The 22,201-nt window shown below is 33.0% G+C and overlaps 5 protein-coding genes across 6 annotated transcripts; 2 read left to right on the plus strand and 3 right to left on the minus strand.

The window, feature by feature from the left end:
* Nucleotides 1-440: 440 nt before the first annotated feature.
* On the plus strand, nucleotides 441-968 carry LOC139859301 (uncharacterized). Its single transcript, XM_071848097.1, has one exon. The coding sequence runs from the start codon at nucleotides 441-443 to the stop codon at nucleotides 966-968; it is 528 nt and encodes a 175-aa protein (XP_071704198.1).
* Nucleotides 969-5,179: 4,211 nt separating this feature from the next.
* Nucleotides 5,180-6,663, plus strand: LOC139858200 (F-box protein CPR1-like). Its single transcript, XM_071847053.1, has one exon. It carries the CDS (start codon nucleotides 5,343-5,345, stop codon nucleotides 6,483-6,485), a length of 1,143 nt encoding a protein of 380 aa, XP_071703154.1. The 5' UTR covers nucleotides 5,180-5,342; the 3' UTR covers nucleotides 6,486-6,663.
* A 309-nt stretch (nucleotides 6,664-6,972) lies between these two features.
* On the minus strand, nucleotides 6,973-11,295 carry LOC139857650 (uncharacterized). 2 transcript variants are annotated; one of them, XM_071846471.1, is made up of 8 exons: nucleotides 11,026-11,295; nucleotides 9,825-9,917; nucleotides 9,575-9,668; nucleotides 9,383-9,420; nucleotides 9,193-9,290; nucleotides 8,571-8,611; nucleotides 8,433-8,489; nucleotides 6,973-8,280 (listed from the first exon to the last, which is right to left on the minus strand). In XM_071846471.1, the coding sequence occupies exons 1-8, from the start codon at nucleotides 11,070-11,072 to the stop codon at nucleotides 7,138-7,140; spliced, it is 1,611 nt and encodes a 536-aa protein (XP_071702572.1). In that variant the 5' UTR covers nucleotides 11,073-11,295; the 3' UTR covers nucleotides 6,973-7,137. The 2 variants fall into 2 exon arrangements, with proteins under 2 accessions (XP_071702572.1, XP_071702571.1); XM_071846470.1 differs by having other exon boundaries at nucleotides 8,571-8,632.
* Nucleotides 11,296-11,814: 519 nt separating this feature from the next.
* Nucleotides 11,815-17,868, minus strand: LOC139859302 (uncharacterized). Its single transcript, XM_071848098.1, has 11 exons — nucleotides 17,703-17,868; nucleotides 17,461-17,640; nucleotides 17,210-17,386; nucleotides 16,860-17,063; nucleotides 16,662-16,748; nucleotides 16,114-16,558; nucleotides 15,490-15,995; nucleotides 15,054-15,371; nucleotides 14,216-14,752; nucleotides 13,568-14,065; nucleotides 11,815-13,448 (listed from the first exon to the last, which is right to left on the minus strand). The coding sequence occupies exons 1-11, from the start codon at nucleotides 17,866-17,868 to the stop codon at nucleotides 11,815-11,817; spliced, it is 4,752 nt and encodes a 1,583-aa protein (XP_071704199.1).
* A 14-nt stretch (nucleotides 17,869-17,882) lies between these two features.
* LOC139859303 (uncharacterized) lies at nucleotides 17,883-18,921 on the minus strand. The gene is made up of 4 exons (XM_071848099.1): nucleotides 18,772-18,921; nucleotides 18,359-18,638; nucleotides 18,172-18,271; nucleotides 17,883-18,063 (listed from the first exon to the last, which is right to left on the minus strand). Exons 1-4 carry the CDS (start codon nucleotides 18,919-18,921, stop codon nucleotides 17,883-17,885), a joined length of 711 nt encoding a protein of 236 aa, XP_071704200.1.
* Between the last annotated feature and the right edge of the window lie 3,280 nt (nucleotides 18,922-22,201).

The following is a 22,201-nucleotide window of genomic DNA, read 5'->3' on the forward strand; positions in this document are numbered from 1 at the left end:
CTTATTAACTGTATAGTGGATGTAAATGTCATGTACAACCATATTATGCATGTTAACGACAATCACAAAGGTTATCGTTAGCAAAATATTTTTATGTCTTACGTACATACAACATACATTAAAGGATCCAGTTTTAACGTGCGTAAAACAGTGGCGATTCCTTATATGTCTAAGTCGAATCATCCGAGCATGTTCCAAGATCCCGAATTTATATTCCAAGAGATCGTGAGAAAGCCGTAGAAAACTTATGGAAGGATTTTTTTCATGAGCAGCCCGTGTATCCGCAACATAAATTTAAGTTTCGTATGCGTATTCAGTTATTTCTCCGAATATCTCGAGGTATTTCTGATTACGATAGTCATGAAATTCCCGATTATTTTAGTTATTTTAGGGAACGTTTTGATGCTACCGGTAGGCCATCTTTTACAATAGTGCAAAAAATGACTTCGGCTCTACGCCAGTTGGCGTATGAAACTGCCGCCGATATGTTTGATGAATATTTAAAAATGAGTGAGCAAACCTCAATAATTTGTTTAGACAACATTTGTAAATGTATTATTCATTTATACAAAGAACGTTACATGAGATCTCCCAATGCATACGCTGTTGAACGATTATATAGTAAACATGAGGAGAAACATGGTTTTAAGGGTATGCTCGAGAGTATTGATTGTATGCATTGGGAGTGGAAGAATTGTCCAGTTGCTTTAAACGGACAATACACTCGGGGTGATCACAAGAAACCCACAATTATGCTTGAAGCAGTTGCTTCATATGACTTATGGATTTGGCATGTATTTTTTGGGATGGCGGGTTCTAAAAATGATATAAATGTTTTGAATCAGTCACCTGTTTTTGATAAACTAAAGAACGGAAAAACTCCACCCGCACCATTTGAGGTAAATGGTAATCATTACAAAAAAGGCTATTACCTAGTTGATGGTATATATCCTGATTGGCTACCCTAGTCAAAGGTTTTGTGGCGCCGACAGATGACCCAAGGATTAAGTTTACGCAGTTTCAAGCTAGTGCCCGAAAGGATGTTGAGAGGGCATTTGGGGTTCTTTAAGGTAGATTTCGTATTTTAAGGTTAGTGGCACGCACTATGTCGGTAAACAAGATGCGAAGAATTATGGATTGTTGTATCATATTACATAATATGATTTTAGAAGACCAAGGATTTGCGTTAAGTGATTGGGAGGAAGATTTCATCATCGAACCGATAGAGAATCGTCCAGAGCGTACCGAATAGAGGACAGGATCAAGACGTTATCATCCAAGAGATAAGAGATAGGATGGTGCACGACCAACTAACCGATGATCTTGTTGAGCATATTTGGAACCTTCCGTCCACATTTCGCACTACAAACTAGTTTATTTTATAATTTAATTTGTGTAATGGTTAGATTTTAAACTAGAATTTAATAAATATTGGACAAAAGATTGATTTTAGACAATTGTGTTAAAATTTATGTTTACGTTTATGATTTTATTCTATATTTTACACATATAATTTTAAAATTTAATATTTTGAATGTATAAAAACTACAATCTGATATATCCCCAATTAATTCTGAATTGCAGATTACTACTTCCAATATCTCGACCAATTACTCGATGAATATCAGATTTTGCAACCTTGCTAATTACTACACGTTCCGATTGTTACCATATAATAAAATTCGCTAACGAGAGCCTTAATAACGACAACTCAGGTTGTTATTAACATGCATAAAATGGTTGTGCATGATAACTACATACTCCGTATTAACTTTATAGTGCCTGTAATGCGATGTACAACCATATTATGCACGTTAACGACAACCACAAAAGTTATCGTTAACAAAATCTTTTTTTTTGTCTTACATGCATACAACATACATTAAAGGATTTAGCTAACGACAACCTTTAGAGTGGTCGTTAACATGCGTAAAGCATTGTATGTATCAAGAACCGCTACTAAAAGTCAAGATGTAACCGCAACGTACAAACATCTTATGCATGTTAAGCAAAATCCTACATTAAATTCATAAACAACTTTATCACATTAATTTTATCACAATTAATTTAGGACAAGCGAGAAAAGGGTAGTGGACAAATTATTGGGAATGGAGTATAATATTTGGACTAGTCGTAGCAGTAACGGAGCAAAGTTATAAAGTTTTTCTGGGTAATGATTGTGTTGTTACAAATGTGGTGGGATGAAGGGAGTAGTAATATGAGGGTGTTGGCTGTTGAGTGATGTGTTGAGAAGCCTGAGTGTATAAAAAACCGTCAAACTGCAAAAACCTACTGAACCATATTAATTTAGTTGGTTCGGTCCAGTTTTGAATATTGACGATGCGGTTGCTGGTTTGAAATTTACCAAACCTCAAAACTCGGTCCGGTTTACAGTTTTAATAGGTTAGCGACTGGTTAATTCGGACCGGAATACTAAACAATATCATATATTGACTAACTGCTCGTGTATTTTCTCTGGATTTGTGAAGAATAATAGTACCTAATTAGGCGTTGAGAACTTGGCAATCGAATTAAACACCTTTAAATTTGGAGAATAATATATACGCGTACCCCTCGCAACATTACAAACACATCTACAAGATCCAACATGACAAACCAACAAAGCTGCAACATCACAACCACAAAACGTAACACCCTAAAAAGGAAATAAATGAACGAAACGACACAAACTAACATACAAAACATAGCAACAAACACAACTAACAAAAAAGCAAAAAATGGCTCACAATCAAACACGCACAAGATTACAAACTGTCTACCGCATCGAGCAAACCTAGCAAACAAAACATGTAACCACCAACAAGAAAAACTCACGTTACATTTTGTTAATACATACAATTTACATGAACAATAAATGCACATTACACTTAGATTAAGGGAACATTAAATCAAACATACAAGTCTACAAGTTAAATTTTTCCATAATGGCTGCCTTTTCCTTCTCAATCAATATACATTCTCGTTCAAGCATTTCATCCGTTATGAAGGCATGAAATTTCAATTGCTCTAGACGAATCTTTTGATCCATAACATCCGCTTGCTTTTCAAGAATCGCACTTAGTTTTTCAAAGAATCTGTCACATAAAACAACATTATCATGTGCAGAACCCTCTGACATTCGCACACCAGTTAATGATGACCGTTGACTTTTTGACTTTTCTAGATTGTTCGGTTGACATCGAATAGCATCGTCAACAAATAACTCACAATTGTCAAAATTTATAGGTGAATCTTCTTCATCAGCTAAACGTTTAGATTCATTTGGCTTTTCGGTTAGACATGGTAGCTCATGATCATCTAGATTTAAAGGTAAATCTTCCTCTTCCGTTAGACGTTTTGGTTCTTTTAAATTCTTGGGTGGACATGAATTTGCGTTGTTATCCAATAGATCATGATTAAGATTTATTGGTGAATCATCTTTGACATTTGTTGGTCGTTTTTTGTTTCTTCTTCAAAAAATCACTGGATCGGGATTCAACCATTTCCGTTTATCCTTCAAAACGTTCCACGCATGAAGATGCATAAATGCATGATCTTCATCTCGTTGATACGTTTCAAGGGCTAGCTCCGTTACGTTCAAGTCTGAACCATCATTTGCTCGTTCGTTAGTCAATTTAATGAATATGTCGTTGAACTTGGTAACATGTTGGTTCAAGTCTCTCCATTTGGAAGATAACTGATCTTTTCTCCGTTGTACATTAGCGCCCATATTGTATTCGTACCTTACTCGATACTAAAAAGACTAGTGGGATAAGGAATTTTTCACTTTAGTCTCTTCGAAAACTAGGACCCAACATTGGGCCAAACGTGTTTTGTCATCTTGAGTCCAAGCTATTCTTGAAGCAGGTTTCTTGCATCTAGAAGGTTCTGGTAGTGGTGGTGGCATTTGTTGTGAATCAGCAGTTTGAATTCCCAAAATAATTGGTTCATAAACCACCTATACATATAACGTATCTTATATAACACCACAAAGTAATAATGACATCAACCACCAAACAAAATAAAGATATAGAATGTCACCTTTTTAGAGCGTTCAATCGCCTGATCCATCTCAGCTGTACATGGCAATTGAGACTCATATTCTCAAATTTGAGTCAAATGAGTCAAACTTTTGGGTCAAATGGGTCTTGAAAAAAATTAGGTCATGCAATGTAAATCAAAACACAAAAAGGTCCAATGAGTGTTTCTCGAACTTGCTGGGTCTTGTACAAAATACAAAAGAACGGGTCAAATGTGTATCAAATCTTAAAAATTCAATATATAGCGACATGTCTAATGGGTATTGTGAATATGTCAAGTATAATAAGTGTCATCCGTTAATCATTTATGAAAGCATTAATGGTTATATGATTTATTAAGTAAATTGATTTTTCTTATAATATAATAAATAATAAATATAACTATAACTATAACTATAACTAATAATAACTAAAACAATATACTCCCTCCGTCCCAAATCTATTGTCCCCCAACAAAAAATAAGCAGTTTTAGAAAATCTCACTAACTTCATTCTCCACAAATAATATATATTCTCTCTCTAGAATAACCTCTTTTGATTGGTTGAAAAAGAATCTGGACAATTAATTTGGCACATCTCAAAATGGAATAATGGACAATAGATTTGGGACGGAGGGAGTATTAAATGTAAAAAATCAAACGTAACAGTATATGACCCGTTTGGACCTATTTGACCCATTTGATCCATTACCCATTTCGACCTGTTACCCAAACTGACCCAACATGATCTGTTTGTACCGTTTAATATTTTTTTATCCGTTTGATTCATGACCCATTTCAACTCAAAATTGTTTTGACCCGTTACTCAAACCGATCCAACTTGACCTGTTTTCAAAGTATCATCTCACCTGATGAAACACGAGCATTGTCTTCAGCCGTAGGTTTACTATTACCAGTCTCCATGATGAAAAGTTCAACCTTCTTATTTCCAAGTATGTTTTAGTATCTGGATTTTAAAAAACACAATAAGATTATAGAGTCAAACACGGACATTGAAAAAATTGATAGATGATTTAAGAAATGTAAATGAGTCACACGTATGTAAAACCCCGTTATTATTAATTATCATTATTAATTATTATTAATATTATCATAACACTAACCTAATTTTTTATTTTGGGTTTTTAAAGGGTCTGATTACGAAACAACGATTCAAGAGATGAGTTGGAGAGGAAGTATTATATTATATATATCTTATTACAAAGAAAGGTATTATCAGACACTTGTAGTCTAGTTTTATAAAAAAAAAAAAAAAAAAAGGTACTATCAGAAACCCACCCAAATAACCAAACCCTAATTTTCAATGTCGAAAGAGCTGCCAGAAGACTTAATCATTGATATCTTGTCGCGTGTTCCTACTAGATCCATTCTCCGGTTCAAATCCGTTTCCAAATCATGGTACTCCCTTTTTGAAAACCCTAATTTCATCTCCAAACATATTCAAAATCAATCCACCATTTCAGATCAATCTTTCCTTACTAAATATCCAGTATCCACCATCTCTGGTCCCACCGTTGGTTTGATCTTATGCGATTCATCATACAAATCAATCAAAATCCCAATTGATATCAACATTTCAAATCCGGCAAGTGTTTCCGGGAGCTGTAACGGGTTGATTTGTTTGAGTTTTTTGCCGCTTGGTTGGGTTATTTTGTTATGGAATCCTGCTACTATGGTTTTTAAAGACTTGCCTATTTCGACTATTGATCGTCCTCAACATGATCGTCCAACACATGTTATGTTAGGTTTTGGGTTTGATGATGTTGTTAAGGACTACAAGGTGTTAAGAATTATACATTATGGTTTTATGTCGAAGCAAGTTGAGATATTCTCATTGAGTACGAATTCATGGAGGGAGATTAATCCTGGTTTTGATGATTTTTTAACCCCTATGTCGGCATGTAGAGTGTTTTTGAATGGGAACCTTCATTGGCCTGCTTTCGACTCTAGGGGATTGGATGACGCGAGAGTGATTGTTTGTTTTGATTTTCACGAGGAGGTATTTCATTACATAATGCCACCCAAGTTTGAATTTACCGGATGTATTAAAGATGCTCGTTGGAAGGTTGTAGCAATGAAGGAATTACTTGCGGTAATCGGTTGGTTAAGGGTTGAATCTATGATGTTGTTTGAGGTGTGGGTGATGAAAGAATATGGAGTTGTTTCATCGTGGACGAAATATACATCATTTGAAATTCAAAATAGGAAGGTTAAACCGTTGGGGTGTGGATTGAAAGGCGAGTTTTTGATGGAGAAGGATAATGGACAACTGTTTGTGTATGATTCAGATTCACAAAGGGTCATAAAAAGTTTGGGGAATGATCAGCTTTATTCCTTTTCTGATGTGTTTAATCACGTTGGAAGTTTAGTTCCTATTGTTGGTGGGAAGGTTGCCACAAAGACTAATTTATCATCTGTGGTTCGTGACCCCTTCTTTGTTCGATAGTTGGACTCGACAATAGTTAATCTCTAAATGTTTGTATGTTAATGTTAAATGTTTTAATTAGAAAACTTACCTTGTTAGCATCTTCTTGTTTATGATTGTTAGAAATATTGTGAGTTAGTTATCATGTTCTTAAAAAATCCTATGCACTTGTTTGTATGTTAAATTAAGCTAATGGAAAACAAGCTATTGTGAGTTAGTTATCATATTTGCCTCTTGTTGCGACTTACTTATTTTACAATATACAAAACAAGTTTTTTTTTTTTTTTTTTTTTTTTTTTTTTTTTTTTTTTTTTCCTGATTGATTCCACTAAGCCTCTAGGTAACTTATAATTAGTGTTGCATCCTGAATATTAAACACTTGCGAGTAAGTGCATAGATAATAAACTTTATGATCTACAATAATGAAAGATATCCGTCCATCTTTTTATCTCAAAACATATCCCTTAAAAGAGTTAAAGGTACAAATACAATTAAAGAAAAAACCTACTAACATGTATACTGTATACAAACTAAAAGTACATCAATATATAAATAGTTAAATACACACGTTACATTTTGTTAATACAAACAACTTACAATCTTACATCTTACATTAACAATAAATAGATGCACATTACACCAGATAAGGGAACATTATTTCAAGCATACAAGTCTACAAGTTAAATCTGTCCCTAATGGCTGCCTTTTCCTTCTCTACCAATATACGATCTTGTTCCAACATTTCATCTGTTTTAAACGCAAGAAATTTTAATTGCTCTAGACGAATCTTTTGATCCATTAGATCAGTTTGCTTTCCGAGAATCGCATTTAGCTTTTCAAAGACTCTGTCACTTAAAAGGACACTATCATGTGAAGAACCCTCTGACATTCGCACACCAGTTGATGATGAACGTTGACTTTTTGACTTTTCTAGATTGTTCGGTTGATATAGAATGGCGTCGTCAACAATTAACTCACAATCGTCAAAATTTATCGGTGAATTTTCTTCATCAACTAAACGTTTCGATTCATTTGGCTTTTCGGTTGGACATGGTAGCTCATGATCATCTAGATTTAATGGTAAATCTTCCTCACCCGTCGGACGTTTTCGTTTTTTTGATTTCTTGGGTGGACATGAATTTGCGTTGTTACCCAATAGATCATGACCGTCAAGATTTACCGGTGAATCATCGTCTTTGACATCTGTTGGTCGTTTTTTGTTTCTTCTTCCCAAAATCACTGGATCGGGATTCAACCATTTCCGTTTATCCTTCAAGATGTTCCACGCATGAAGATGCATAAATGCATGACCTTCATCTCGTAGATATGTTTCAAGGGCTAGCTCCGTTACGTTCAAGTCTGAACCATCATTTGCTCGTGCGTTAGTCAATTTAACGAATAAGTCGTTGAACTTGGTAACATGTTGGTTCATGTCTCTCCATTTGGAAGATAACTGATCTTTTCTCCGTTGTACATTAGCGCCCATATTGTATTCAAACCTTACTCGATACCAAAAAGACTCTTGGGATGGGGAATTTTTGACTTTCGTCTCTTCGGAAACTAACGCCCAACATTGAGCCAAACGCGTTTCGTCATCTTGAGTCCAAGGTGTTTTCGAAGCAGGTTTCTTGCTTCTAGAAGGTTCCGGTAGTGGTGGTGGCATTTGTTGTGAAAGTGGTTGTTGCTGAAATTGTTGAAATGGATATTGTGGCTCGGTAAATTCAGAACTAGAAGATAAGAGGGAATTATTTGGTAGATTATTGGTTGAAACATGGTATCCAGTCTCCATAAGTTCGGATTCCATTTTAATAGAGACCTGAATTGTGTCAGGTTCGAGAAAATTATAAAAATTCGTATCGTACTAGCATAAATATTTGAATAAAGAACAAAGGTAAGGTCAACTGGATTTTACAAAGAAAAAATAAAAATAAATAAATAAATAAATAAAAATAGATAACATATACTTACTTGGCTTTTCAGTGTATCAGCAGTTTGGATTCCCAATATAACTGGTTCGTAAACCACCTGTACATATAATGTATCTTATATAACTGCGAAGTAATATTGACATCAACCACCAAACAAAATAAAGATATAGAATGTCACCTTATTAGAGAGTTCAATCGCCTGATCCATCTCAGCTATACCTGGCAATTGAGACCCATACTCTCAAATTTGAGTCAAATGGGTCATGCTTTTGGGTCAAATGGGTCTTGAAAAAAATTAGGCCCGGCAATGTAAACCAAAACTTAAAAAAAAGTCCAACGAGTGTTTCTCCAGTGTTTCTCCAACCTACTGGGTCTTTTACAAAATATAAAAGAACGGGTCAACTCAAATGTGTATCAAATCCTAAAATTCAATAAATAGCGACATGTCTAATGGGTCAAGCATAACAAGTGTCATCCGCTAATCATTTATGAAAACATTAATGGTTATATGAATTATCATGTATATTGATATCGTCTTATGATATAACTAACATTGATAATAAATAATAATAACTAAAACGATATAATAAATGTAAAAAAGCAAATGTATCAGTATATGACCCGTTTGGACCCATCTGACCCATTACCCGTTTCGACTTGTTACCCAAACCGACCCAACATGACTCGTTTGTACCCGTTTAAATTTTTTTATCCGTTTAACCCATGACCCATACCCAAAACCGTTTTGACCCGTTACCCAAACAGACCCAACCTGACCTGTTTGCCAGGTATAATCTCACCTGATGAAACACGAGCATTTTCTTCAGCCATAGGTTTACTATTACCAGTCTCCATGATGAAAAGTTCAACCTTCTTATTTCCAAGTATGTTTTGGTATCTGGATTTTAAATAAGACAATAAGATTATAAGTTTTGAGTCAAACACGAACATTGAAAAAGTACATGATTTAAGAAAAGTAAATGCACTTACATCTTTATGAATGACATATATGAATTCAACGCTTTGATCTGAAAACACACAAGCACTCTATAAAATGAGTTGTTAACGTAACAGACATGTAATAAATGAGTCACATGTATGTAAAACCCTGTTTATGTGTTCAAGTTAGTATCAATATTCAATAATGGTGCACGACAATGATAAGTTACATTCGAATCTTACCATTGATTGCTTCTCATCCTTTAGCTTCTTGCTGACCTCTAGAGGACTTTCACCTTCGTCCATTTCGATTTCATGATCAAACTTTTCGATCAACCTAACGAGACACAAATACAATAGATTACCATCTTTAAAGCATAACTTACTTAATCGAGCAGATGCAAATTATTTCATGAAGTTAATAAAAAATGGTCCATTTTAACATATATGGAAAAAAACAAAAAAAAAAAAACAAAAAACAAAGACTGCATGCCTTTTGCACTCCCTCATGTTTTCTGTAAGATTTTCCAACAGTCTACTTTGTCTACCGGAGTCTTCAAACTTGTCCAGCTTCTGAAAACCATCTCTGAAGCCCAAAAAAAAAAGTCGATAATTATCATTAAAATGTTATTCGTCTATAATTGAAGAGAAGACGAATATCAGACTGAACATAGTTTGAACTATAAATGATTCACATGTGACAATAACTACTACCTCTATATATAAATATCAAAATGGCAAATTGGCAAGACTAAGAATGCAACTTAACCACAGAAAATATATATATATATATATATATATATATATATATATATATATATATATATATATATATATATATATATATATATATATATATATATATATACATATATATATATATATATATACATACTAATTCTATTCTTTCACTAAATTTAAAGACACTAGTATCTAGTCATTTAATAAAATAACCAATTTTTTTCCAAGACGAACACTCATTACATGTATTATATTCGCCAGCCATACATAAAGTAGAACCACTATTCCAAATATTACTATACTGGAAAAGAAACTACCATTACTAGTAAAATATGAACATTTATCGGCAAATTTAAGTTTTAAGATAGAATTAAAGTTGGTAATAACTGCCGCCTTTTCTAACTTCAAAAATCCAAAAAATACGCCTTTGACTTGACTGCAGGTCAGGGGACTATAGCTCAATTCTGATATGGAACAAGTGGCTAGAAACAATGTTCATGGATATGTATATAGCACACTCTTAGCCAGTAATTGACATATAATACTCCAAATAAGAGTACACCGTTTTTTCGCAGTCGGTCAAAATGGACACCAAAATCAATCGTCGGTCGACACCGGGTCGGCGGCGGTTGATCATGGTCGACATACCTAGCCGTTTTTTTTCTGAATTTTTGAAAACTAGCCGTTAGGAGCATAAAATAACTGAATAGACACAGAAATGGACACTGAAATGCACATCGTGGACACCTCCACCCATGTCACTGAAAGTCAACTTGGTCTTTCATTAGACATGGACACCTTGTACTCTAAGAATACATGAACAATCACAATTGTCAAACGTCTTTAGAATAAAATTCAACAAATTGAATAATGAAATGAATCAAAAAACTAGTACAACAAACTAAATTAAACAGCGAAAAAAGTGCACAAAAAAATAAATATAAAACACCTACGCAAGAGTGCGGAAATTGTCACGAATTTCACCAATGATCTGCTCCATTTGAAGATTCAACTGCAATTTAGTATTCGTCAGTTTGAAGCCCTAATTTACTTGCAATTAGCTCGACGCCAAAATTAACATGACATTTTGTAAGTAGAAGTATGAATTTAAGTTTCTGAAATCGTTGAAAGATGATTGGATTGCCTAGGGTTTCAAAATCAGTTTGGGGAAAAAAGGATGGGGAACAGTAGGCCAACTCGAACTGAACCTCAACATTCCTCAAGTTTTTGTAAGGGAGCACTTATGGTTTACTTCTATATACATTACACTAGTTTTATGAGCCCGTGCGTTGCACGGAATGATAAAAAAATTAATAAATAATCCATTATAACTGGTAGATTTTTCGTTTTTTTTTCCAGCCCTCCCTATAGTTTTGTCTATATAATTTTATTTGGTTACATGAAAAACTTTGTTTTTTCAAAGTCGTTGTGTTGTTAGGTGTCTGTTATCAAAGCTGTAAATGTGTTTAGTGTGTGTTAGTATGATTTTGAGTTGTGAGTTATGTTTTATTTCTTCTAACAACAGTATGTATCACTACATTATATAGTATTAAACAACGTGCTATTTAACAAAATTTGTAATCTCACAAGATGAAGACTTATAAGTTTGAAGGTAACAAATAAAAAATTCTGCGAGTTCTAGTAAGACCATAGAGTATAAAGTTAAAAAAACTGAATATATAGTTATACGATCCAGCTGCTATAGGTGCTGCAACACTTCCTTGTATACGACGTTTTGGGTTTTATTTGATAACTTTTTTTTCCTTGTTTAATATCAGCACCTTCAGCCCCTTTCTATTAGTAACTCTAGAGAGAGCAACGTAAAGTTGCCCGTGACTAAAAACTGGTTTTGGTAGAAATAAACCAACATGTTGTAAGGACTGTCCTTGGCTTTTATTGATTGTCATTGCAAAGCATACAGACAATGGATATTGTCTTCTTTGAAATCTGAAAGGAATTCTTTTATCTGATGGAACAATTAACATACGTGGAATAGCAGTTATTGTGCCAACGTGGGTACCTGTTAAGATTTTAGCTTTGATCATTTTCTCCCCGAGCTCTGTTATTTGTAATCGTGTACCATTGCACAATCCTCCAGCTTGATCGACATTCCTAAGCAACATTACTGGTACACCTACTTTTAGTTTAAGATTATGCTTTGGTAGGCCACCAAGGTTGATGCTGTTTAGATAATCTGTATTGTACAATTCACTATTGAAGTCTGAGTCTTTTTCGGATTGACAAATACTGTCTGAGCTTAAAAACAACCTTTCATCACCCTCTAGATACTCCATCATACGATCATTAATGATGTTAACAATTTCGTGAGTTGGAGCGAGAATTGCACGTTCTTGATAATAAGTTGGATTACCCAAATTTTCCAAAAAATCTGGATATATAGAGGTAATTATAGAACCAATAGGATCTTCAGCATTATTGACTAACAAATCGTCAGGGATTTCAATTTTTGATATACCGTCATCTGTCGAGTTTAAAGTACCATCACCTATGTTTAGAATCCAGTCTGCAAACCTTCGAGTATCTTCTACAGTATTTCCATTATCAACAATAGATGCACCTGAAGAAAGTCCCAAAAGTCTCATATTAACTGTAAGTTTCAGAACGGTAACATGATCCCATATGTATGAAAGTGATGCATCAACTATATCCTCTCGTTTTCCTTGTGTAACGACTGGTAGGACTTGTCGAAAATCTCCACCAAATACTATAACTTTTCCTCCGAATGGTGTATCTATGCTATTAGGATTATCTACCCGGCATATATCGCGTAAAGATCGATCAAGATTTTCAACACACAATCTATTCACCATTGGCGCCTCATCCCAAATTATCAGTTTAGCTCTTCTTATTAATGCTGCCAAATTACTATTTGGCAGAATGCGACAAAATGTGTCGTCAGTTGGATTAATAGGGATTGCAAAACGGGAATGGGCAGTCCTTCCTCCACTCAACAACAAAGCTGCAATCCCACTTGATGCAACATTCAAAACAATGTCTCCCTTACTACGCAATGCAGCTGATAATGTTTCCCATAGAAATGTTTTACCTGCGCCACCATAATCGTACAAAAAGAATACACCACCTTTGTCTTGATCGACAGCACTTATAATAGTGTCATATGCGATTTTTTGTTCTTCCGTTAATTTACCAATAAGCTCGGAATGTTCAGATGCTAGAGCTGACATGTTGTATGATAGTTCGTCTATAATAAGAAGATTATCAGACAAATTCAAACCAATTGAAGATGGGTACGGCATGGAAGTGAAACTCTTTAAAGTACTACCATTTCGTTGTAGTATCTTCTCGATTTCATGTAAAGTAAGGTTTTGTAACATTTCTTTGGTTGGTTCTATGCCTGCATTAATTGAGATTGTATGTAAATTATTATGTGTAAGTAGACGGATAAGATAAATAATATAATATATCATATAATTTTAAAGAATATAAAATATAAAATAATAAATATAACGATACCTGAAAGCCGGTGATGAATAATGTCGACAGACAAATACTGAAAAGAGTTTTCGAATACGACTTCAGGTCTACTCATACTATTAGATACAAGTAATTGTGCAAATAAAGATTGGACAAAATTTCCAGAACCCCAAGCACTGGCCTCCTTGATACCGTCGATGTATTCCTGATCATCATCTAATAATCCCATTTCATAGCACGCATCTTTGAAAGTAGAACATACCTTACCATTTACTGTCCGAATATCTTGATATGAAGTAGGACCTTTCACCTTATTCAACAAAATCCGGAGATAAAATAGATCACCCGTTGAAGGGGAAACGTGATGTATACGGCCTATTGAACCTGTGAATTTTTTCCTTAATGTCCAAACCCTAGTTTGTTTGTTCCAAACAAACTTTGTAGGAAACTCAACGTAAGTTAATTGTCGTGCTTCTTCATTTATTTGGTTACATTTCATCCACTCAAGAAACATAGATGTATTAACTGAAGGGTTATCTAAAACATCTTCAATCAAATCATCTTCATCAAACACAATTGAATGTTGATCCTCTAGGTGAAATGGTAGTCGTATAACAGTAGGATTTCTGTGATGTATATCAAAAGCTAGTATCCTCCAGACGGCTTCGCAAGATGAGACATATCTACAGTCATAGTATTCTTTAATTTCATCTGTATCTTCATCAAATACGCCTGCGGTGACCCTATCGTTCCCTTTGTTGATGTATTTGAATAAATACCTGATTGCCCCTACTTGGTTACACCACTCAACATTGAGATGAGCTTGATACTTTTTTAATAGTTTGGGATTGTAGGGTACAACGTTTCTGTTATCAAGGTCATGACCTTGTTTTTTGACTGTTTGTCCATCGTCCCTTCTTCTATATACGGGATAACCATCTTTATCAACACTTGTAATGTCTGCAAATGGTTTAGGAAATCTTTTGGTGCACTTCTTGTCAATGTCCGTGCACTGGCATTTTGGATTCTTTTCTCCACACGGTCCGTGTATCATTAAATCTGATACAAGTTGATAAAGTTCTGGGTCTTCATTAATATCGGGTATTTCAGCACAAATATATTTATCAATATCTTCATGTTCAGGCATTTTGTCTCTTTCATCAAGGAAGATGCATATATGTGCATGAGGTAGTCCACGTTTTTGAAACTCCACTGTATAAAGTTCTACAAAAGAAGAAATAAATGTTGAAAGATAGAAATTATCATATAACAATACAATAATGTTAATAATTAACACTGCATATTATATATTATAATCCATATCTATTAATATGCATATATCTATATATATATATATATATATATATATATATATATATATATATATATATATATACATATATATATATATATACATATATATATATATATACATATATATATATATACATACATATATATATATATATATATATATATATATATATATATATATATATATATATGTTGAAGAAAAAGTAATTACCTGCTTTAACCATCCCAAAGATTTTGTTTTTTCTGATATCACTCATAAGACGATCTAGCTTTATTTTGAACATTCTAGCTTGGTAAGCAGGTTTATCTTCGGGACTCAAGTTGGAGCCTTCCAACGCTCTAGTGATTTCTGGCCATTTGGAGTTGCACGTAAAAGTTAGAAAGAGGTCCGGATACCCATAAACTCGACACAACGCCATAGCATCACGGTAATTTTCAATCATATACCTGGCACTACCGGTAAATGATGAAGGAAGTTTTATCCGATTACCCAACATAGTATTTATAGCACTACCTGTGAGCGATGCTTCTGTTAAGTTGGTAAAAGTATCACATCGTAGTATTTTTTTGGTTAAGCCTTATGTATGAAATTCTTTCTGACTCAACCATTGTGTAAGCATCCACCAACAATAGTTGATGTAACTTACGTCCTAGATGTACAATTGTTGGGACCGCTCTTTCTTGTATTTTATATGCGAAAAACTCTCGCATTGTAACTCTCTTTCTCTTTTTTGTGGTACTGTTATCAACGTCACGATGATAAATATCTGGTCGATAACCATCTTCGGCATAAGCAAACAAAAGAGGATATTGTAGTGCCAGATACTGAGGGTGAAGTTCACTGATTCGCTGTAGGCCATCAACATGACTGTCTATTATTATATCTCTTTTATCGTAAGACAAGTCTATGTCACCTACAATTAATGCAGCGACTTCATCAACTGTCGGTAGATTGTAATTGCGCCCATCTGTGCTTCGTCGACCAATTAACTTTATCTTAAAACTATGATTTGGATTTTCTTCAAACCGATCACGCGCCATCCGATAGATTTTGACAAGAGGATTACACTTGTCAAGAAGTTGTATTAATTCATTAATTAGAAATTCATCTAGTGTATTTTTGGACGAAGTCGGCTGATTGCAGTTTTTTCCACTGTTTTGACGAACAAATATTTTTTCAGAAAGTGTCAATGTTAGAATTGTAATACTCATGTAGTTTTAAGTTATTTAGTATTTGATAATTTATAATAAATATAGAGCATAAATTTTACCCGATAGCTTTTTTCCTATTTGCTGCTTCATTTGTAGTGTCATAGATGTACAAGTGCGAATATTTTGGTGTTGTTCCAGCTGTTGCTATCAAACCTCCCATTTTATGGATGTTTTGTCCACGAATACGATACGTATAAGGACCTTTAGTTTTGTTGACATTTGTGTCAATCTTTCCACCCATGGACGTAAATGAAAAAATCATATTGTATTGCCTGATGTTTTCAATAAAATGTTTGCTCTTTGGATGATTATTGGTGTATAAATCCAATAAAAGTTTAGGTGGATTTTTTGTGAATTCGGGCAGAGCTATCTTTCCATTGAGACAACAAAGTGAGAATGATCCTACCAGACCTTTTGTAGTCTTACCACGACGTGTCTCTCTATACCACAAAAATGCCCCACAAGCTGAGCAAGTGTGTGATAAATCTCCTTCATCGCAATAATCTGGCAAGGGATAAATTTAATGTATTAAGATAGATCAGTAGAGATATATGTATGATTAAATGTAATTTATCTTCATTGTTCTATTTAGGCATACTATTATTACCTTTTGAAATCCCAACTATTTTTTCTTCAGCATCTATTTTACCATTACGACGTTGTCTTAGTTTTTCCATTCTTGCAGTCCGTGCATCTAAATATGAAACAAAGAATTCAAATAAAACCAAACAGTTTCAACGGTTAATATTGGTTGTGTAAAAGTTTTTAGTCTGATACTCATTTGATTCTTAAAAAGGAGTTTTACTTTTTGTATGCACTCCTCTTGGATTGTCATAATGATTAACAGTGTGCTGCAACGTCTGAGTCATTCGAGTGGATTGTGTTGATGGTTCTTGTATATTGTGTGTATCTGAAGTAGAAGGACTCTTAGACCTTAAATTTTCACTGACTTGTGGTTTATTAAGTGATGATATAACGGCTGAAGTATTTGATGTTGTAGAGACAGTAGCTGCATCATATGGGCAAACAATATATTTAAGAGTTGAATATAAACATTAATATGCAGTTAATTATTGAGACATAATTGATATTATGTTCATGGTGTTAAATAATAAATTTAATGCACATAGTAGCAAACAGATAAATTTTTCAAACCTGTATAGGTATGCTGAATCCTAACACTGGTGTGTTGATTTTGCTGGTTTTTGTCTAATGATTTTTGTTTTTTTGTTTTATGCCTTGTGCTGCTACTTTCAACATCTGAATTTGGATGTTTGTTGTGGTGTAGAGCAGAATTTGCTGATGATCTCTCCATGGTTTTTATGTGTAACTCTACATATATCATGATGACAAAACATTAACAGTTTGGTTATACATAAGTACATGTTAAAAGGATCAAGAATTACCTTCTGGGTATGCATTGACTGAATTTGATTTTTGTTGTGTGTGATTTGCCTTTTTAAGTCTTTTAGCAAGCATAATTTCCTTTCTTTTTTTTCTTGCGATAACAGGGTTGGAAGTTGATGTTAAAGCATTGTGTGTATGAGCAGCCAAATTCTGCATAGTTAGTGTATCGGCTTCATAGTCTGTTATTTATCTTCCTAAGAAAAAATAGTTTATGTAATGAAAAGTAATAATATATCATTACCTCTGTCAATCTGTTTGCATTGAGATTCTACTATATTATTATTGTTCTTGCCTATTGTTTTTTTGTTGTAAACTCTTTTAGTAGTCGTCTGTGCAAGTTGATTAGTATCTTCAGAACTTCTTTTTCTTCCCCTTTTTCTTCCATTGTTTGGCGTGGAGACATCCATTACCTTGTATACTTTCAATTTGACAGTTTTTGAGAAACAATGTTCTTTATTCGACACTGATCTTCAACACAATAATCCTTGGTCGTTCCGAATTGAATTAACACAATCACACACTGATCTTCACCTGCCTTCTTCATGTGATTATAAAAGTCCAGACAGAATTGACCCCATAACGTGCAAGACACCACAACATCACTAATAATAATAACAAAATCAGAATTAGATAATATTTATGTATAATTTATAAATAATATATAAGCATGTAGTAACCTAATAATTTTGAGTGTAGATAAAAAGTCTTACCTTAGATCCTTTAACTCAAAATTTATGAATTTAGATTGTATGTCATCAGTTTGACCACGCTGCTTGATGTTACCATAACTGTTCACCCTTCCAATCACATCTGCAACACAAGTTTTAACTGGTCAGTATTATAGTTTTCTATAAAAAGTAATTTATGTTTACAAGATATAAACATGTAATTACCAACCTGCAGTAACTCCGGCTTTTAATAACACAGGTGACTTAAGATCACTAAACTGAATAAAATTGAACCCTTCCAGACCAGTCCACTGAGATGATTCAAAGGGAATAATAGTTGATTTGTGAGTGAACATTAGTTTAGTTTCATGATTCCAGTGAATTGATCTATATCTGACTGGGTTGTCAACTATAGCTACATTCCGAAGAATGTAATGATGGTGCTCTCTCAAAGCACTTTCAAACTTTGGCTTTAGCATATGTCTAATATTAACACCAATCCTATCACCCTGTAAAAGGAGTTAGTTATATGTGAAGATAACAATTGAATAAAATAAACAATTAACGCACTGAAATTGAAATAATGATTAATATGTTACACAATTTAAATGACATAAATATTAATAACATAAAATTTGTTACCTGTTCATCAACAACTATTAACTCCATGGTATCTTTACCGAAATCATACCCTTTTCCATTCATAATCTGTATCTTCATAACCTTAACCCTGATTGAAAAGTTAACTTTTCTTGGAGTTATGTCTCGGATGAATAGCATATTGGAACCCATTAGATAAAACAACAGAGAAAAAAAAGAAGAATGCAGTTAAAGAGGATATTGTTTACATATTTACAAACGTAGGTTATTAACGTGTATTTATAAGATGGCAAAACAGAAAACGGGAGTAATCCTTAGGGAAAACGGAATACTTGTGGAATACGATCCTTAGGGAAAAAGGATTACTTTGGAATTAAATTTGGAGCATGATTAAATTTGGAGTTTGTATAGCATTACTCCGTATACATTAAACTATTGTGCATAGAAAAAGTAGGGAATTGAAATTACCTTTGACCATATAATCCATAACCTCCAGCTTACAAAATCGAAATGCAAAGGAATGGCAAACATTAATCGTAGTTGTGATGTGATTGATTGTTTAGTAAAATTGAAAATTGAAAATTGAAGATTGAAGGAGGAAATTGTTCATATATTGAGAGGGAGTGAGATAAAGCCCTTGGTGGTTAAACTATTGTGCATAGAAAAAGTACCTTTGACCATATAATCCATAACTCCAGCTTACAAAATTGAAATGCAAAGGAATGGCAAACATTAATCGTAGTTGTGATGTGATTGATTGTTTAGTAAAATTGAAAATTGAAGATTGAAGGAGGAAATTGTTCATATATTGAGAGGGAGTGAGATAAAGCCTAAAATACAAACGGGATTGATTTGATAATGATTCTGAATCTGAATTATTTAGTGAGATAAACCCTAAAATACAAACGGGATTGATTTGATAATGATTCTGAATTATTTTAATTTTAATTTTATATATTAAATTATGTAATCTTTTTAAGATTTAGTTAATTATTTAATTGATTTTTTTAATAATAAAACGACACGTAGGATTTTGTATTTGGTTTATTTAATTGATTTTTTTAATAATAAAACGACATGTAGGATTTTGTATTTGATTAGGATTGATTAATAGAATGACACGTAGGATTAATTTATTTCAGATTTATAAGAGAGTGACACGTAGGATTAATTTAATTCAGATTAATGAGAGAGTGACACATAGGATTAAATGGATGCGCTTTATATATATGTATAGATTCTATTCTATTAAATTTCTAAAAGGATAACATCATAAATAAGCTTTTTTCTTTACAAAAAAAAAATTAAAAAGTAAAAAGAAAAAATATTAGACCATATTGATGATGTCATAAATAATATTATTATGCAAAAAATAAATAAATAAAACACCCCTATTAATATGAAAAGAAAATAAATAGTATCATACGACATTTTTTTTACGGTATCAGTTACAACTTACAAATTTCCTTCAAATGCTTCACAATCACACATATTCTTCATCACAAACAATATTATACTCTCTTTAAGATAATGAATAATCGACATTCAGTTCATATTCAACATCAATTTCAACGACAATTTATTAATGAACGATGTAAGTATTCATGATTCAAAATCCTTGATTTCATATAAATCTGTCTATTTTAGGATTTGTATTTGTATTTGTGTTTCAGATTAAATGTGTACATTTCATGCTTCGAATCAAATGTTGTTATTTGGGTTATTTCAAATCAAATGGTTCCTGAATGTTTAATTCCTTGATGAAAACGTTATATAAAGGTTATAATATGCTTAATATAATTTATAAGTATGTTTAATTCCTTGATGAAAACGACCCTTTCAAAGTCAATGCCTTTTGAGTTGTTTTTTTTAATACTTTTATTTGGCTTTAGTCATGGTAATCTACAGGCCGAAAAATTTGATAGTTGATACTGATATGTATATATGTTTAATATATACGAGTTGTGGTAGTCAATACCGAATTTTTAAATATAAAGAGGGTGCAAGCATGACTTCAGTTATGAAATTTTTAACTATTGTTGAATTGATAATGAATTGAAGGATCTTTCATCCCCTTTCATCTAATTTTTTTTTTTTTTTTTTGACAGCGATTTGGATCATCCGAGAGGGACTAAACCACCCCTTTCATCTGATAGATAAACTTGGTAGGATGGTTCTTCTATGAACCGTTTTTTGGCATGTTAATTTTTTTGAAAAGAAAACAATCAAAATTGTGTTTGATAGTTTAATTAGTTCTCACATTGTGGTTCAACATTAATTTTGTTTTGTTTTCATATGCCTTATGATCACAGATCCAAGTATTTTCAGCAACATGTTTCTTTTAAGGAATAATAACGATTAGATATTTGTGAAATTTCTTTTAGTGCGATTGGGCTGACTTCAAGCTAAATTGGGGTAAATGAAGAATTAGCATACTACCTGAGTATTATGGGAAATGTTTCATATTTCTTTGTCACGAACCATCATAGAATATGTAAACCACATCAAAACAAGTTATGCGTTAGCACAAAGTATGAGATGCTTTCTTTTCATCTTTTGCTTATGTATAAGTAATAATTTATCTACCAGTTATATGTTCGAGCTATTCCTTGGCAGTTAGTTACTCTATAATATATAAAGCTATTGTAAAGCAAGATATGATTGTGAAGTTTGTTGAATATCACATTGAATATCTGATGTGTTTATGGAAGCTGCAAGGTGATTATTGATGGTTATTAGTAATCATTAGTTATTGGAGTAGCTTTATATTTTATGCAGGTCTGATAAATGGGCCTAGATTATACGATATAATGGGCATAATATGAAGTTAGGTTCTGTATTATTTTCTTGCAATTATCAGACATATTCTAGCTACTTCGGTGAAAAATTGATACAAGGGATTCAAGTTCAACTAATCGCCTTTTTAAAAGTATTGACCTTCCATTAGTATGAAATAATTAGTGGTCACCTGGTCAAGTACAACGACAAGTTTTTTAGTCGGATTCCGTGGTTTCAAGGGTCATTAAAATAAACAACTTTAACATTTACATTTACTTAATACCTAAAACATGTCATTGAATTGTTTCGTTTAAACAAACCCGTGATTTCGTGGGTCATTTCACTAGTAAATTTTCTAAATTACCAAATATTATACTCTCTCCTTCTTCCCATATTATCTTCCCATATTCCCATAGTAATAAGATGGTTTAATATTTCATTTTGGGATGCCCATAAGAGAGGTTCCAATGGTGACAGAACTTATTTTAGGACTAACCAAACATTCAGCGCTACACCAGTACTTTCATCTCACTTCCTTTTCAGGATTAAACCCAGGACTAAACACTCCCAACCATGACACTCATTCCTTCCATATTTTTTTATTTTCTTTTTTAATTTTTTTATATTATCAAATAATTATTATTATTTATATTATAAATTTTAAATAAATAACATAAAACTACCATTTCATTAA

The sequence above is a fragment of the Rutidosis leptorrhynchoides genome, chromosome 7, assembly GCF_046630445.1.
Source record: "Rutidosis leptorrhynchoides isolate AG116_Rl617_1_P2 chromosome 7, CSIRO_AGI_Rlap_v1, whole genome shotgun sequence".
NCBI lineage: Eukaryota > Viridiplantae > Streptophyta > Magnoliopsida > Asterales > Asteraceae > Rutidosis > Rutidosis leptorrhynchoides.

Bases quoted from the DNA above. Each gene is read 5' to 3' on its own strand.
- LOC139859301 (XM_071848097.1), top strand. From the start codon at position 441: ATGACTTCGGCTCTACGCCAGTTGGCGTATGAAACTGCCGCCGATATG.
- LOC139858200 (XM_071847053.1), top strand. From the start codon at position 5,343: ATGTCGAAAGAGCTGCCAGAAGACTTAATCATTGATATCTTGTCGCGT.
- LOC139857650 (XM_071846470.1), bottom strand. From the start codon at position 11,072: ATGGAGCAGATCATTGGTGAAATTCGTGACAATTTCCGCACTCTTGC. The intron at 9,421-9,574 runs GTAAGATTCGAA...GTGTGTTTTCAG, and splicing joins AGGATGAGAAGCAATCAATG to ATCAAAGCGTTGAATTCATA. The intron at 9,291-9,382 runs GTAAGTGCATTT...TTTAAAATCCAG, and splicing joins TATATGTCATTCATAAAGAT to ATACCAAAACATACTTGGAA.
- LOC139859302 (XM_071848098.1), bottom strand. From the start codon at position 17,868: ATGGATGTCTCCACGCCAAACAATGGAAGAAAAAGGGGAAGAAAAAGA. The intron at 15,996-16,113 runs GTAAAATTTATG...TCGTCAAAACAG, and splicing joins AATAGGAAAAAAGCTATCGG to TGGAAAAAACTGCAATCAGC. The intron at 14,066-14,215 runs GTAGATATGTCT...AAGATGTTTTAG, and splicing joins AATTAAAGAATACTATGACT to ATAACCCTTCAGTTAATACA.
- LOC139859303 (XM_071848099.1), bottom strand. From the start codon at position 18,921: ATGGGTTCCAATATGCTATTCATCCGAGACATAACTCCAAGAAAAGTT. The intron at 18,272-18,358 runs GTTGGTAATTAC...CTTGTGTTGCAG, and splicing joins AAAAGCCGGAGTTACTGCAG to ATGTGATTGGAAGGGTGAAC. The intron at 18,064-18,171 runs GTAAGACTTTTT...TATTATTATTAG, and splicing joins TTTGAGTTAAAGGATCTAAG to TGATGTTGTGGTGTCTTGCA.